The sequence below is a fragment of the Rhinolophus ferrumequinum genome, chromosome 9 (assembly GCF_004115265.2).
Source record: "Rhinolophus ferrumequinum isolate MPI-CBG mRhiFer1 chromosome 9, mRhiFer1_v1.p, whole genome shotgun sequence".
Taxonomy (NCBI): Eukaryota; Metazoa; Chordata; class Mammalia; order Chiroptera; family Rhinolophidae; genus Rhinolophus; species Rhinolophus ferrumequinum.
Window position 1 is genome coordinate 13855417 of NC_046292.1, and position 17084 is coordinate 13872500.

The window sequence follows — 17084 nt, forward strand, 5'->3', positions numbered from 1 at the left end:
AAGCGTGGGGGTTTATGATGTGCTATTTTTCAAACTTATTGGACTAGATGCTCCCAGTTCTACCTCTCCCTGTTTTCATGTTACACACACGCACACACACACCTATAACTGAGACACACATCCACATGGTAAGACATAGCTCATTTCTAGTCATCACTTATGTAATCATTTACAACCACCTGGATATTAAGAAAATCATGCTTTAAGAGCATTGAAAACCTTGCCAAAATCTCTCTAAATGAAACAGTTCCCAGCCTTCAAAAGAAGCATTGTACCAATTGCTATCTACATTTTTCAGAGAGGAAAGGCAGGCAGCCCAAGGTCACAAAATGAGTCACTGTCGGAAGTGAGAATTAAAAAAAAAAATAAAAGTGTATGTTCTGTCCTTTAAGAATAATATAGTGACCTGCCATCAATTAGGGATTTGCTCTAAGCTGTTTTTCCTGTAATGGAAAGGATGAAAAACAGAGTCAGATGGTGGGAGCACATCTCACTCAGCTACTCAGCAAATCTCTTTTGAGCACCTACTAAGTTCCAGATGCTGTCCAGGGCACATGGAGTCAACAGTGTAAAAGATGGATGCATCCCCTGCCCTCAGAGTACTCAGGAATAGAGAAGACAAGCATTAAATAAATGATTACGCAAATAATGAATTGATTACAATTCTGATAAATGCTTTGAAGGGCAGAACCTAGGGAAGTCAGGAGAGATCGGCAAACTATTTCTCTAGAGCAGAGACATTTAAGCAGTAGCTTGAAAGATGGACAGGTGAGAAGAGGAAGGGTGGGGTCAGGAGGGAACAGCATGTGGAAGGGACCTGAGGCAGGAAGGTGCTCAGTAGTTAGAGGGACCGGAAGGAGGCTAGCACAGGGTGCGATCATACAGAGATCTGGGGGCCAGTGTGACAGCGTATGGATTGAATTAGTTATTTAATACAAATTCTCCTAAAGTTTTGTGACTGAAGACATAAACAATAAACATTTATTATCTCACAGTTTCTGTAAGTCAGGAATTTGGGAGCAGCTTATGTGCATGGTTCTAGTTCAGGGTCTCTCACGAGATTGCAGTCGAGGTATAAGCTGAGGTTGTGGTCATCTGAAGTCTTGACTAGATGGAAGCTGGGGCTGGAGGGTCCACTTTCAAGATGGCTCCCTCACGTGGATGGTGACTTGGTTCTGACCGTTCCCTGCCACGTGGTTCTCCATAGGGCTGCTTGAGGCTCCTCATGACATGGTAGCTGGTTTCCACCATAGTGAGTGATCAAAGAGAGAACAAACAGCAGCCACAATGTCCTTCATGTCCTTGCCTCTGAAATCACACCATGTCATTTCCTCAATATCTCATTCATTACTTAAGTCAGCCCTCTTCACTGAGGGAGGGAACTACACACAGGTATGAACACCAGGAGGTGAGGATCACGGGATGCCATCTTGGAGGCTGGCTACAACAGGAAGGCCTTACGTATCTCTTCCTGTCCCCACAGAGTCTAGTTTTGAACTCAGCATCCACTTAATAAAATGATTCCTAAGATGGCAGAATGTCCATACCAGAAGGAACTAGGGCAAATTAGTCCAACTTCCTCACTTGACAGAAAAAGGGTACTGAATGAATGCATAAATAAATATGGATTAATCAATCAATTGATATGCATTGAGGTACTTGTACATTCCCAGGGACAAATGATAGTGAGACCATGTGAATATGATAGATGAAGCTGCAGCAGTTATCAACCATCAGGAAACCACCGAGGAGAGACTTCCGTTAGACATGGGAAAATTGAGATTAAACTCCCCCTGCCTCACTAAAATGACAATAAAGGAATAAAAGTGGCATGAACTGATGGGGGGAAGAGGCGATGACAGCAGCCGAGAGGTGTTAACAATATTTTTTGGGGAAAAAAGAACATTTTGGAGGATGGAAGGCACATGGACAAGGGGCAACAAGCTCAGCAGAATGAAAAAGATGGAAACCCAACAAGAATCAAACCAGAGCATGCTGGAGAGCCCTGGGTACCCAGGAATTCCAAGCACCAGACATCTCTGGAGATAGGATGCAGGTGGTACACAAAAACCAAAGATGGGGAGGAAGCCTGCAGTGAGACCCCCAGGACCCTCCCCTCTCCTGAGCAGCATGGAGAGTCCCACCCCACCCCTGCACCAGAAGCCTGGAGGTTTGCCCTCTGGGGAAACTGACCCTAAGCACCTCTGGACTGAGGACCCCAGGCCCAGCCGAGGATGAGGAGGCACCATGCTGAACACAGATTGACTGGCAGCCTGTATACTGAGACAGGAGGCAAGACCCTCATGTCCCTCCACCCCCTGAAGGCTGGCAGCCAGATTTGTACAGCCCTGTTCCCCAGGGGCAGAAGACTCTAGCAGTTCTCTCTGGAGACACTGGCCAGTCCCCCAAAAAAGACCTACAGACATTTGCAGATTATTAAAGAAAAAACAGAGCTGGACAGTAGGTAACGTGATCAAAACAGATTTTAGCCAGGAACAATTGCAATAGAGGAAAAAAGACCTCATATAGAACAGGGCTCTCAATTCCTAATATAACAGGGACAAGTGGGGATTTACAGCCAAGGAGCAGGCTGGGGGATCAGTGGATGGAAAATTACTGAGGGGTACGAGGGGATCCTGGCTACACCAACTCAACAGGATTCCTGCTGAAGACAGGCCAGGGTGACGAGACACCACCTGGAGGATTGAGGGGGGTGAGGAATTTAATCAGATATCAAGGGTTGGGGTTCCGTCTAAACTGACTTCACAAGATTCTTGCTGAAACTGGGAAATGCAGGACTGGCTAGGATGAGGATTGTTGAGAAAAGGGTTCAGAGGAGCTTGGCTAAAGTTTGATCAAGGAGAGAGTCTTTGTCAGGATTTCCTTACATGAAATAATGAGGCCCATACATAAGTCCTGTTCATCCCCTTCCAACAGCTTAAAAAAGTTTTCAATTAGCTTTTGTGCCTCTCAGACACAATGATTACCAGATGTCAGAGGAAAGCTGTAAACAGGAAAGTCAAAGATTTACATTTTTTTTAATTAATTATAAAAAAAATTCAAAACAGGAAAAAGAAACTCAGGGAGCACAGCAATGCAAGAAACTGAAGAAAGCTTCTCAAAACAACTATAACTAGAAACCTCTAAAGATCACACACACACACACACACACACACACACAACTTTTAGAATAAACAAATTCAGCAATGTTACATAATACAAAAGCAATGCACAAAAATCAATTGCATTTCTATACACTAACAATGAACAATCTGAAAAGGAAATTAAGAAAACAATTCCATTTACAATAGCATCAAAAGAGTAAAATACTTAGGAATGAACTTCACCAAGAAGGCAAAAGACTTGTACACTGAAAACTACAAAATGTTGCTGAAAGAAATTAAAGAAAACACAAATAAATGGACAGATATCTGTGTTCATGGATTGAAAGACTTCATATTGTTAACATGTCAATATTACCTGAAGTAATCTACAGATTTAATGCAATCCCTATCAAAATTCCAATGGCATTGTTTGCAGAAATAGAAAAATCCATCCTAAAATTCATGAAATCTCAAGGGACCCCAAATAGTCAAAACAATCTCAAAAAAGAACAAAGTTGGAGGTCTCACACTTCCTGATTTCAAAACTTACTACAAAGCTACAATAATCAAAACAATATAGTACTGGCATAAAGATAGACATACAAACCAATAGAATAGAAAAGAGACAGAAACAAATGCTTGCATATATGGTCAAATGATTTTTGATCAGGTGCCAAAACCACCCACTGGGGAAGAGACAGTCTTTTTAATAAAGGGAACTGGGAAAACTAGATATCCACATGCAAAAGAATTATGGTAGACCCATACCTTACACCATATCCAAAAATTAACTCAAAATGGATCAAAGACCTAAAACTATAAACTCAGAAGAAAATATAAGACAAAAGCTTCATGACATTGGATTTGGCAATGATTTCTTGGATATGACACCAAAGCACAGTCAACAAAAGTAATTGCTTGCATATATGGTCAACACATATGCATCAAAATTTAAAACCAAAAGGTGGAAGCAACCCAATTGTCCATCACTGGATGACTGGATAAACAAAATGTGGTATGTCCATATAACAAAATATTATTCAGCTTTAAAAAGGAAGGAAATTCTGACCCATGATACAACATGGAGGAACGCTGAGGACATTACGCTAAATGTAATAAGCCAATTGCAAAAAGACAAATACTATATAATTCCATTTACATGAAGTATCTAGAGTAGTCAAATTCACAGAGACAGAATGGTGATTGCCAAGGGCTAGGGAGAGGGAGAAATGGAGAATTGTTGTCTGACAAATACATAGTTTTGATTTTGCAAGATGAGAGTGTTCTGGAGATTCAATGCACAACAACGTGAATATACATAACAACCCTGAATTATATATACTTAACAATGGTTAAGATGGTAAATTTTTATGTGTTTTTTACCACAATTAAATTTTTTTTAAAGTAGCTATAATTGACATTCTTAGAGACAACAAGAATAGGAAAAAACAACAAGAAATTGCTCTTAGAAGTGAAAAATTTTGAGAAGAGACATAAAAATAATCTAATAGAAAAGTTGGAAGATCAAGTTGAGGTAATGTCCCAGAAAACAGAACAAACCGTTTTTTAAAAATGGAAAATTGAAAAGAATGTTTTAAAAAATTAGAGGATCAATCCAAGAGGTCCAACATCCAATTAAAATAGAAAAAACAAAACCAGAAAACAGAATGGAGGAAATTATCACCAAGAAATTTCCCCAAAATTGATTTCCAGGTTAAAAGGCCCACCGAGTGCCCAGAGTAAATGCACATCATTATGAAACTTTAGACCTCTGGAAGATTCTAGAAACTGCCAGAGAAAAATTGGGTCACACATACGAGATTAGGAATCAGAATGCCATTTGACTTTTCAACAGCAACAGTGGGTCGTGTCCTCAAAATCCTGAGGGAAATTTATTTCCAATCTAGAATTCTACACCCAGCAGAACTATCAATCAAAGCTACTGGAGTATATGCTCTGCCAAAACAAATAAATAAAGCAAGGAGTGGGGAGAGGGGAAGGCAAGGGATCCAGAAAACAGGATCCAACCCAGGAAAGAGGCAAAGGAAATTCCCAGGACAGCAGAAGAGCAAAGTCCCAGGACAATAGCTACGCAGGTCTGTAGTAGGGTAAGCGGTCCGGATTGGAGCCCAGGGAGGAGACTTCCAGGAGCAGTGTCTCTAAGAAACATGTGGACCTGAAAGATCACCTGGTGTGTTCAACCAGGTTGGACAGTGGGGGATGAATTAGTAATAGGTACATAAGGAAGTTGTTGTTTTGTTTTGTTTGTTTTAAGGAGGTGATTACATACTCCTGGAAAAGCAAAAAAAAGTTGTCCAATAAGGGAAATGGAATCATAGCACACTTCCAGGCCCAGCTTTGAATAATATTTGCATAGACATAATAATTAAACACTGAATACTAATGCAACAACAGCAAAATGTCCTATGTAAGCTGGACAGAAGGAAGGAAGAAAAATGTTTGTGACAGGGGTAGATAAAAGGGCATTAAATCTTCATCTTCCATAGCAGGGAGGCAATACACAATGTCTTAAAAGGTGGAAAATCTGAATTAGAAATGTTACTTAAAAATAAAAAGGCATAGGACAGATGTGCCATCTCAAATGTGTAAAAGAGTGGTTGTCTTTGGAAGTGAGAATTGACCTTGGGGAAGGGTACGGCAGCAATCGACTTATTTTAAATTATGTCTACTATAAGCCAGCTATTTGACTTTTTGAACTAATACAAGTATGATAGAAATAAAAACTACATTGAAAAAAGAAAAACAAACGCCAACTGCATGCCAGTCTATGAAGTAGTGATGACTGACTGATGCAAAGTTGGGAGCTTTTTCCATGCTCTGGAAGGGAGGCTTAATGGAGAAGACAGCTTTGAATTCTGCCTGGATGAGTGGGATGAGACTGGCTTTTCTGGTCATCTGAATAGAAAGGACGGTGGAAGCTCTGAGGGCAGCTGAGGCCTCTAAAGGAACAAGTTTGGAGGAAGAAGAGCAGAAGGCCACGGCTGGGGGTGTATAAGGAACCTGTGAAGTGAGGAGTGGTCCTGGAGATGGTAGGAGGGGATGGAAATGCCTGCCAAGGAGGCCCAGGTGAGTGGTTGACAAGGTAACAACCATGTCAGATGCTGCTTTGAGGTCCAGGGACTTAACATAAAAACAGACTATTGCACACTGTGATCTCGCACAGTCCTGGTGACCCCCCCCACCCCAGAGGATGTTCCAAAAGCAGTGGGAACAACAGAACCAAGACTAAGTGAGCAAGCCTAGGGAGGCTCGCAAGGGCAGCACACACCTGCCTGCGGCTTCTTGGTCTTGCTCGTTCTCCGGCAGGCAGGGGGCTTAGTTGCCAGATGAAATGCATGCAATATTTATACTTAAAATTGTTGTTTATCTAAAACTCAAATTTAACTCGGTGTCCTGTGTCTTTATATGTTAACGCTAGCAACCTCAAGAAGCAACCTTGGACAAAAGCTTGGAGGTATCTCAGTCTTGCAAAATGAGACTTTGCTGCTGGCCACTCCCACCAGCCCCCTGCCATGTTGGGGGAGGGGAACCCCCAAGATAAGGTCCAGAAGGTGGACCTAGGTGACCTAAGGCAAGAGACAGAAGGATTCTTCATTGAGCTGTCCTTCAGGTCCAACCACCCGAAGTTCTTCCTGTAGGGAGCTAGTTGAGTTAATGTCTCTACGGGCCCCCAGAGGCAAATCTGGAGCCATGAAAAGCACTCAAATGATCATTGTGCTTCTCAGAGCTTGTTCTCTTGTGGGCAAATGAGGCCACATCTATATCTCCAGGGTGGGAACACCGGGAAACGTTCATGTCCTTCTTGGGTGATGTGTCCCACAAGCACATATTCCTTTTATAATCAGCAAAAGGTAACAAAGACATTTCCATGTTGAAAATAAAATAAAATGAGGCTGCAGTGGGCCAGATAATCTGTGAAGCCCATCCAAAGGTCAGATTCTATAATTCTAAGTTATTTCCTGTTCTTTATTCGCATGTCATTTTAGGAGCATTCAGTGATGGAGGCTTGTGCGTTTCTGTTTGTTTGTTTGTTTGTTTGTTTGCTTTTATTCCCACAAGGATTCTGAACCTAGCCCTTCACTACTCATGCCCTCTGTCCCTGAGTGTTGCCCCTGCTATGAAGCACACCATCTTCCCACTGCCCCCACTTTTGGAGGTCACTTGCTTTGATCTGGCCGGTCCCAAGACTCTAGTCTCATTCCTGACCTGGAGGATGGCCTGTTGCCCAGATGACCTGTTCTGAAGCCAAGGAAAGGGCTGAGGTGAGAGTCCACTGCAGTGACTTCTGGGCCCCCATCAGAGCAGACCCGGAATTCTAGGGAGCTTGTGCCTTAACAATCCTAAAAGGGGGAGGTGTGTCCCCACACCCAGGGACAACTGTCTCTTTCCTAGCACACTAGAACGCCTCCCTAGTAAGAGCCCCCATTGGAGGGTCCCAGGGGAGGATGGAAAATGCCCCATCCATATACAGCATCCAGTGGACTCAAAAGAGTGAGGGCCCACTCATGGGTCACCTAAGCCTGAGTGGAGCCCTAGTTCTATCTCCTACCAGCCTTGTGACCTTGGGCAAGTCGCTAGACTGAGCCTGGGCTGCCCTGAGTTTTAAATGAGATAATGAATGCAAAACACCAGAGGTGTTGGGGAATACTGGAGGAATTCACAAACAGGAGTTTTATCTTTTGAATTCTCAGAGAATCCAGAGGCTGTCTGTACTTTGACCAGAAAGAAGGAGCTTTTCATCTGCAATGCCCACAGACCCAGAACTGCTCTGGAAGCTTCCCGCACCCTCAAAAGCTACCCTCCTTGCTTCGTGCCAGGCGAGGGGCACTACCAGACACTGGAGCAGTGACTTGGCCTCCCAGCTCAGGCGCAGCGGCCTGGCCCACGACCTTGGAAGAACCTGGGAGAAAGCTTCACCAGGCGACAGTACTTTTCCACTGCACTGCTCAGGCCACCTCAGCTGGCTTTCTGCTGTGCAGACAGGACGCAAAGTGCGCCAGGCCGGCCTCATCAGGAACCCACCCAAAACCACTCTCAGAAATGGGGGTAGGGACATGCTGTGCTGAGTGGCAGGGGGAATCCTAGAAAGAGAGGAGGGGGATCCCGAATGCGCCAGGGGGAGCTTGGAGACCAGCAGAGAGGCCAGAGAAATTTGCATCAGCAAAGCCCTCCAGTACATTTTAGAAGATTCCTACTCTTTAACCGCCCCTTCCACCTCCACCCCTCCGATAATAATGATTAAACCCGTGCTACCGCGCTTGTGCTGGGTCTGGGGCCAGGAGCAGCGCTAGCCTGCGCGGGGGAGGAGAGAGAGGAGGGAGAGGGGAGGGGACAAGAGAGCTAGCGGTCCCGCCCGGTGATGCAGGCAGCCCTGGGAGGTGGAGCCGCGACGCCTGAAGGAGTCCCCACCGCAGTCGCGCTCTCGTTCTACCCCCACGGAGCTGCTAGCCACCAGCCCCGTCTCCGGCGACCTCCCTGCCGCCTCAATTTGGGCGGCGGGGACCGCAGGATCCCCCCTGTTGGGGCCTGGGGGCGCCTCCACCACGCCCAGCCCTTGCCCCTCCTTGCTACCCGGACTGCTGGAGCGACTCCCGGGGGAAGCTCTTCCCGGACGCTCGGCCACCGCCCGGGGCATCTCGGCTGCCAGCCCGGCTGGGCACCGGGCATCTGCGAAGCTAGCCCTGCCCGGCCCTGGGCATCTCCCTGCACCGACTGTCTCCGGCGCCGCCCAGCTTCCCGCGACTCCGGGGCCTGGGACTTCTGTGCGCCCTCCCCTCCCCCAGCCGCTGGGTAGGAGGCCGGTGAGTTCCCGACGCCCCCAGCCCCTTTGGCCGCCGCCACGATGCTGCCCTGGAGACGTAATAAATTCGTGCTGGTAGAGGACGAGGCCAAGTGCAAGGCTAAGAGCCTGAGTCCGGGGCTCGCCTACACGTCGCTGCTCTCCAGCTTCCTGCGGTCCTGCCCGGACCTGCTGCCGGACTGGCCGCTGGAGCGTCTGGGCCGAGTGTTTCGCAGCCGACGCCAAAAAGTGGAGCTCAACAAGGAGGACCCAACCTACACGGTGTGGTACCTGGGCAACGCCGTCACCCTTCACGCCAAGGGCGACGGCTGCACCGACGACGCCGTGGGCAAGATCTGGGCGCGCTGCGGGCCGGGCGGAGGCACCAAGATGAAGCTGACGCTGGGACCGCACGGCATCCGCATGCAGCCGTGCGAGCGCGGCGCAGCCGGGGGGTCCGGGGGCCGCCGGCCGGCGCACGCCTACCTGCTGCCGCGCATCACCTACTGCACGGCGGACGGGCGCCACCCGCGCGTCTTCGCCTGGGTCTACCGCCACCAGGCGCGCCACAAGGCCGTGGTGTTGCGCTGCCACGCCGTGCTGCTGGCGCGGGCGCACAAGGCGCGCTCCCTGGCCCGCCTGCTCCGCCAGACCGCGCTGGCGGCCTTCAGCGACTTCAAGCGCCTGCAGCGCCAGAGCGACGCGCGCCACGTGCGCCAGCAGCACCTCCGCGCCGGGGGCGCCGCGGCCTCGGTGCCCCGCGCTCCGCTGCGCCGGCTACTCAACGCCAAGTGCGCCTACCGGCCGCCGCCTGCCGAGCGCGGCCGTGGGGCACCGCGCCTCAGCAGCATCCAGGAGGAGGACGAGGAGGAGGATCAGGACACCGAGGAGCGCCAGGAAGGAGCCCCCCAGAGCGAGCGGCCTGAGGTGCTCAGCCTGACCCGGGAGCTGAGGACGTGCAGCCTGCGGGGCGCCCCGGCGCCTCCGCCGCCCGTGCAGCCCCGCCGCTGGAAGGCCGGCCCGAGGGAGCGCGCGGGCCAGGCGCGCTGAGGGCGGAGCGGCCGAGGCTCGCGGCCCCAGACCCGGCCGGCCTGACTTACAGCCTCCAACCCTGGCCCTGCCCGCTTGGCTCCCCTCCCCCCACCCCCATCCTCCGGCCCTGGCCTCCCTCGTGGTCTCCGTTGTTGTCCGCTCTGCGCCTCATTCTGGCTCAGGGTGACGCCTCATATGCCCTTAATTATTGGGGGACACGATGGGCGAGCAGTATTCAGTGTTCACCTCTACCCCCATCCGGAGTTTCTGGGCACCCTCTATTGTGGAATTGCCCCGTATGCTTTACACCAAGTCTCTTTGATAGACCACTTCCTCCCTCCCAAGCCATCTTCTCAAGAGGAGGAGGGAGAAGTTTCCAGAAATCCAGGAGGGTGGCAGGTGGAGGCAGCGGCCCTGCCCTTGGCCAGTCTAGCCTTCCTCCCTGGGATGAGACCAGCCCTGAGGAGGCATTCTTGTAGGGGAAGAATAGTGGCCCTGGAGAACTGGGCCAGGCCCGAGGTGGGAACTGAGTGGGCTGCCATACACAGAAGGAAGAGTTCTCAGGCTCTGTGCCGGCCTCTCTAGCCCTTGGAGAACTTCTGGGACTTCACTGCTCTCCCTCTAAGAAGACTGGGGTGGTCCTACCAACCCAGACAACAGATTAGGCCAGGTAACAGCTCTTTGCACCAGGCAGCTCCCCAGACCTGTGCCCTGGCACCTGGCACCCCCACAGGACTCCTCACCCACCCCATTTCTCTGCAGACAGATGTGTGTGGTTCCCCACTAGGTGCGCCACAACCAGGACGGACACAAGACCTCCAGGGGAGGTAAGGAGAACCTTTGCAGGTGCTTGGAGACACCACCTACCCAGAAAGTGGACATAGGAGGGATGGCCCCATGTCGAAAAGTGTGTCAGAGCAGGAGGGTCCTGATAGCAGCTGGATTCTCAAAGCAGGATGAGGAAGGAGGGTACGTTACCCCAACAGAGGGAGTGGGCCCCTGCCCAAGTGTCTCTCAACAAGGCCACAAAAAGCCCAAAGATCTATGTGTCACCAACTGATCGTTGTAAATAAAGTGGACCTGCTTTTTGAGCCTTGCCATCATTCCTGTGTTGTGTTTGATGCCAGGCCTACTGGGAGTGAAAAGATTATGGTCAGAAGCCTAAAGGAAAGGAGAAGACCCCAGAAAGTGGCTTCTTTAGCAGCTGGAGCCAACCCTCAGGATTGTGGACAGAGAGGGTTGCTGCCAGAAAGCTGTTCCCTTAATGTCAGGGAAGGAGACAGTAGCAGGTGCCTTATCTGCAAATCATGTGTCAAGCCCGGGAGGAGGGCTGGCTGTCTGATTTGGCCTCCCAGAATATCTCTCCTCCTGGGCACTCAGATGCAAGCGTCCCTAGGACATTTGGCAGGAAGGGGGCACTGGGTTGGGGGCTTCTGACCAGCCATGTATCTTTGAGAGGACTCCTGTGTATGTCAAAGCATGTGCTATATGTTGTGTCTCCTTGGGGCTGAGAAAGAAGGCAAGGCTTTACTGTAATGGCGAGAGATGACAACCCAATTGTGTTTCAGAGGAGCTGGAGAAATCTGTCCAGACCTTTGTGACAGTGTGAGTCTTGAGCTTGGAGATCTTTATTCCTGTGCTGAGCTGGGCACTGATCCCAGAGCTATCCAGAGCCCAGACGAATGGTCTCTGCAATCAGCAGGGATCAGGATTGTTTCCTGGAGCTGCTGCCACTTCACCCTGGTGGAATCCAGACAGGGTCAGGGGACTTCGAAGTGGAAAGCCGGGGTTGGCACCACATGTTTGACGTGGGGAGAGGTGACAAGGAAACCCCAGGCAAGGATGCCCTGCGTGTCCATTGCTTGCCTCTTATGTATTGACAGGGCTTTTGTTGTTGTTTCTCCCCATTTGCAGGAGAGGAAGTGGGAAGATGTCAGACTTGGGAGAGGCTGTGGGCAAGGACAGCCTCTGGTGTTTGAGACGACCTCACCCAGAAGCAAGGTCACAAGCACGCCCTCTTTAATCAGGTTTATGCTGCAGATATTTCCTAGGCACCTGCCTTGGGACAGGAGACACTGGGGTCCAGGAGTCCCTCACTTGTGGCCCCCACAGTCTCGAGTGAGATGCATATGGTTACAGGAGCAGTTGCTCTATAATAATTCGCAGGCGTGCTTCCAGGCTCAGGGCCTGCTCTCCACTCTTCTCTGGCGGCCTCGTAGACACACACACACACACACACACACACACACACACACAGAGCCACGTCCTTCCCTCTCTCACCTGCCCTGTGCTCTGTTGACCCATTATTAGAAGGCCCAGGTGAGAATTGTCTCTGCCTCCTTACCACCTGTGTGACGTTGAGCAACTCAGTCTCTGAGCCTCCCCTTTACCGATGGTAAAATGGGGAGAATATCTACCTCTGAGGCTGCTTGTAAGAATTAAATCGAATCATGTCTGTGAAAATGCTTTGGTAGGGGTGGCTGGTGAGTTCAGTTGGTTAGAGCATGGTGCTAATAGCACCAAGGTTGCCGGTTCAATCCCTGCATGGGCCACTGTGAGCTGCGCCGTCCTTTAAAAAAAAAAAATGTTTTGGTAAATAATAAAACACCCAGCACCGGGGGAAAACAACCATCTTACCCAGAGGACCCATCCCTCTAGATTAGGAGTCTAGTGTGCCTGCCCCACACTCCACTTTTCCTGGTAGCATGGACCCGGTCCAACTTCCCTCCTCCAGTAGGTTGAGGATGAGAAAAGCCATGGGTGAGCCAACACAGTGCCAACTGCCACCAGGCCAGAGAGTGGGGGTGTTTGGGGCTGTAAAGCCACCAGGCCCCAGACATCATTGCTACCAAGGGAGGGAGATGCACCCTGGGAATCCATGCCCATCTCCATCCCTGCACTTAGTCTGACGTTCTCCCCTGACCTTAGACACAGGATCACGATGAGCCCTGAACCATTGGCAAGTTGTCTGGTGCCTCTGTATCTCTTCTCCAGGCTTCAGATTCCACACCTGTAACGTGAAAGGGGTGGGGGCAGTTCTCTGAGTCCTACATTCCCCTGGAGCTGCTGTGGGGGATGGTGGGAGGTGGAATGGGCGGGGCCCCAACCTACTTTAACTGGAGTCACTCGTCTGTTTTCTCTCTGGCGTTCCTGTGAGAGTCTCTTTGAATAATGGGATGCCACAGATTTTTCTGTTTAGACATTGAGTGACTTGCTCTCTAAACTTCCCTTCCAGCCCTGATACCATATGTATCTAAGGTTCGTTGGGCTGACGAGGCCTGAGAAGTAATGTTGGAGGGTGTCCGTGTGGCAATGGAGGGCTTTCTAAGAACAACAGGCAGCCCAGGACAACGTGGGAAGTATGTCAGCCACTCAGGGGACAGCCACTCAGGGGACAGGACTCTCCCCAGGACCTCTGGGGCCTTATTTCCAGCTCTCTTGATCCCACTGCAAAAGGGCTAGGCTGTGACTGATGTGGCTTGCGCCACAGCACATAGCTCACCCACCAGTGCCCCCTGACTCCCACTGCTTCTCTTCCACTCATGGACCTCCTAAGCTTGGGCCCATGCTGTTCTCATGACCCAGAATATCCTTTCCCTTGGCAACACATTTTTAAATCCTGCCTCTCTTCAAGGGCCAGCTTAAATTCTACCTCCTCAAAACTTTCCTTAATGCATAGCCCTCCTCCACTCCCACCAAATCTGGGGGTGGTCCCTCCTCCCAAACTCTCACAGGATGTACCGTACTTCCCTTGTGGTCCTCATCATGTTACACCTGGGAAGACTCAATGTCAATGTCGTGTCGTTCATACTGATCCATCTTCACTTCCCCGCCCCCTTCAGCACCTTGACCACAGCGGCACAGAACCTCGGTGCTCAGTAATAATCTGATGAATGGATAGATGAATGAGTGAGTCAGATGGAAGGTCCATCGTGGGACAGGAAAGCAAGTGGGTGGAGATCGTTCCATCTGTCAAGCTTCTGCCTGGAAATGCTGAAGGAGAACTATGCTCAGACGCTCTGTTCAGACGGACGGCTATTCTGCACGGCTGGGCAGCAGGAGGACCCTCCAGACAGCTGCAGTCTCTAATTCAACACACAGGCAGTTGAACCCAGGCTTGGGTCTCAGCCACACCTGAGTGTCAGGCACTGCCACTTGATGGCTGTACCACTTTGGGCAGGTCTCCGAAGGCTTTTGGAGCACTGATTTTCCATCTGTAAAAAGAGGGATAGGTGAGTCTAGACTTTCTACAGTTGTTGGGAGAATGAAGTAAGGCAATGCGTCAGCACAGTGCCTGACGCATCCAATAAGTGGTAGCTGCGGCCATTATATTTATTATCGTCTTACCTGGCGTTCTCCTAACCTGACAGCTCTGGGCTGAGGGGATCAGGTGCCTGGTCTCTGAGACACTAAACATGTTGCTTGTTTATGCACTGGGGTGGCTACCTGCCTGAGGTCCCATTCATTTCTAAATCATGGGAACAGATTCAACTACAGCTTGTCTTATTTTTGTCTTTAGCTGTTCAACTAACATATGAGTAAGCCTGATCCCCTTAACACTAGATTAGATCCAATATCATGCTTTTTGTGTGTCTTTTTCACCTTAGCTCCCAGCACAGTGCCAGGCACACAGTTAAGCACACAGAGGTGAATGGATGGATGAATGAATGAATGAATGAATGAATGATTAGCTGCCGCCAGCAGCAATGTTGGCACATAGCCTTCCCAGTCAAGGTCTCCGGAAAGCTGGGATGTCATTCCTTTGTGAGTGATGGCTCAGCTTACCCCAGTCCCTGTTTGTCCTTAGCTATAGGCTACGGAGAAGAGGAAGCTGCTGCTGGTTTAGGGACCAGCTTGTCCCCAGTAAAGGACAGCTGAAAAGGATTGAGGGGGTTGACATGCAGCTCTGGCGACTCTCTGAGCCACAACCGTACTCTCTCCCCTTTTGCTCCACTGCCTGCCAGTCTATAGAGCGTATATGGGTTTGTTGACTGACCCGGAATAATTGAGTCTCATCCCCACTCCACCTAAGAGTGGGAAGGAGGTTGGGCAGGCAAGGGATTCAAGGGGGAGCTGGTATTCTCCCTTGCTGCCCCTTGCTGGAGCAAGCCCTCGTAGGGGAGCCCTCAGCTGAGAAGACTGGGCCGGTGCTGTTGCATGCTGGCACCCTTGACAAGAAAGCTAAAGGAGCGGGGCTCTGCTGGAAAGCCCAGGGAGACCAAGTGTTTGCCTGGCCAGCATTCATCCAGCCCCCTTTCGTGGTGGAGGCTGCTTCCTCTTCTTCCTGGGCCCACAACTAAACTCTCTCGTTGCCCCCTGCACTGAGATGTGGTCCTGTGACTGTCACTCCCCAGGCCTGGACTCTACAAAGCAGAACCTTTGCTTTGTTCTCCGGCCTGCCTGCCGGCCTGCCAGATGTCGTCACCCGAGGTGTCCTTGGAAGTTTCGTGTTGAAGATGACAGTGCCTTAGCAGAGCCCCTCCCCTGCCACCAACGGAAGCAGGAAGCAAAAGTGTACTGTGTTACCGCAGCCATGGAAGGGTTGTTTGTGGCAGCACATAGCTTGCCTTGACCAACACACCTTTCCGGTGACCCGCAGCCCTGATGCTCCTGGTGAAACCACAGTTCCCCACGCTCAGCTCCTGGGGTTCCAGCAGAGCTGACTTCACACAACTGGACTCCAGGGCAGGATCTGTGAACCTGACCAATCAGAATATCCCAAATCCTCAGCCCCAGAGATTGGTTCCGGGATAAACAGGTGCCATGATCAGAGCCAGTGGAACTTAGTTCTGGGACTTTTGCTGAAACTCCTGGGAAGAAAGACGCTCACTTTCTGCTAGGGTTGCTGAGAGGGGGATGTATGTCTGGCGTTCCTGGCAGCCATCTTGCTACTATGGGGAAGGGGAGACTGAGGCACCAGCACAGTGAAAAGCGGAGCTGAGCACAAAGAGAGCAAGACCAAATCCCATAACAGTGCCTAAGCCCCTGGATCCCGTCAGGCCTGTCCAGATCTGCCCCTGGAGTTTTCAGTTCCTGGAGCTAATATGTTCGACTTTTTGCTGAAACCAGTATGAGTTGGGCTTTCCATGCATTGAATCGGAGAGATTCCTGGCCCTGCTATTACTGTTCTCATCAGGTCCCTGGCTCTGGTAAAGTGGGGGTCATTGAAAAGCTTCAGGGTCTGTCACAGGGCCCGACTGGGGGACATCCAGCCAGTTCATGAGATCCAAAAGCCCCCCGGCCCTTTCCTCTCTGGGACCACCTGGTCTTCCATCCTGGCTGTCCACACACACCTTCCCAGTCTCCTCTGCGTGGAGTGGCTTCCTTCCCTGTTCACAGCACCTGTCCCTCGGTGCCTCCGATCTGCACGTGGCTCTGAGCCCCACTCCACACGCCTCTTCAGTCTAACCAAAGCCTCTGGTCTTGGTTAAAGTGCTAGAGCCTGAGGTTGATCTGTGTGGCCCAGCCTTTGGGTGATCACCCCAGATCATCAGTCCACCCTGGTCACTCAGCTGTGTTTGGGGAGTGGGCTCACTAGGTGAAAGTTTGGCTATTTCTTGGGGACCTTCCGTGGGGAAGGGACACTTCAGACAACGGAGCACGGGCTGAGTGGGCTGATCTCGGATGCAAAGGCCTGGAACTGCCTTTTCTTCATTCTGGGACGTGGGCAAGTCACTTAACTGACATGGAGATGATACTCCCAGGATTCCTGCTTTGGAGGGTTATTCTGAGGGACCATTCAAAGCAACAGAATTCGAGAGGGCTTTGAAAAGCATCAAGGACCACAGAAGAGCCAGAGGCAGGGTGCTCCCTCATTGGTGCTGAGACAAGAAAGCTGGAGGGAGGCAACTCAATAGCATCTAGGCTGAAGGCTCCTATTTGGAGACAGGGGCCTCCTGCCCAGGAAATGAGCACAGACAGCAGCAAGGGAGGCTTTAAATAGATATCTGCAGGGATTTCCTGGAGGGAAGGATAACATGACCAGGAAACAGCTTATGGAGCTCAAACAATACGCCCCCTCCCCCCACATACACACACACCCCACCCCCACGGCGGACCTGAGGCCTGGGTGGTGCGTCCCTGTCTGCAGGGATGGCCTGGGAGGTCCCGGAAGACCCTTGCAGCCTGTGCTGCCTTTGAAGCTCTAA

General features: G+C 50.5%; 1 protein-coding gene across 1 annotated transcript; it reads left to right on the top strand.

The window, feature by feature from the left end:
• Positions 1–8930: 8930 nt before the first annotated feature.
• On the top strand, positions 8931–11027 carry FAM43B (family with sequence similarity 43 member B). Its single transcript, XM_033114555.1, has one exon. It carries the CDS (start codon positions 8968–8970, stop codon positions 9952–9954), a length of 987 nt encoding a protein of 328 aa, XP_032970446.1. The 5' UTR covers positions 8931–8967; the 3' UTR covers positions 9955–11027.
• The last annotated feature ends 6057 nt before the right edge of the window (positions 11028–17084 follow it).

Bases quoted from the DNA above. Each gene is read 5' to 3' on its own strand.
- FAM43B (XM_033114555.1), top strand. From the start codon at position 8,968: ATGCTGCCCTGGAGACGTAATAAATTCGTGCTGGTAGAGGACGAGGCC.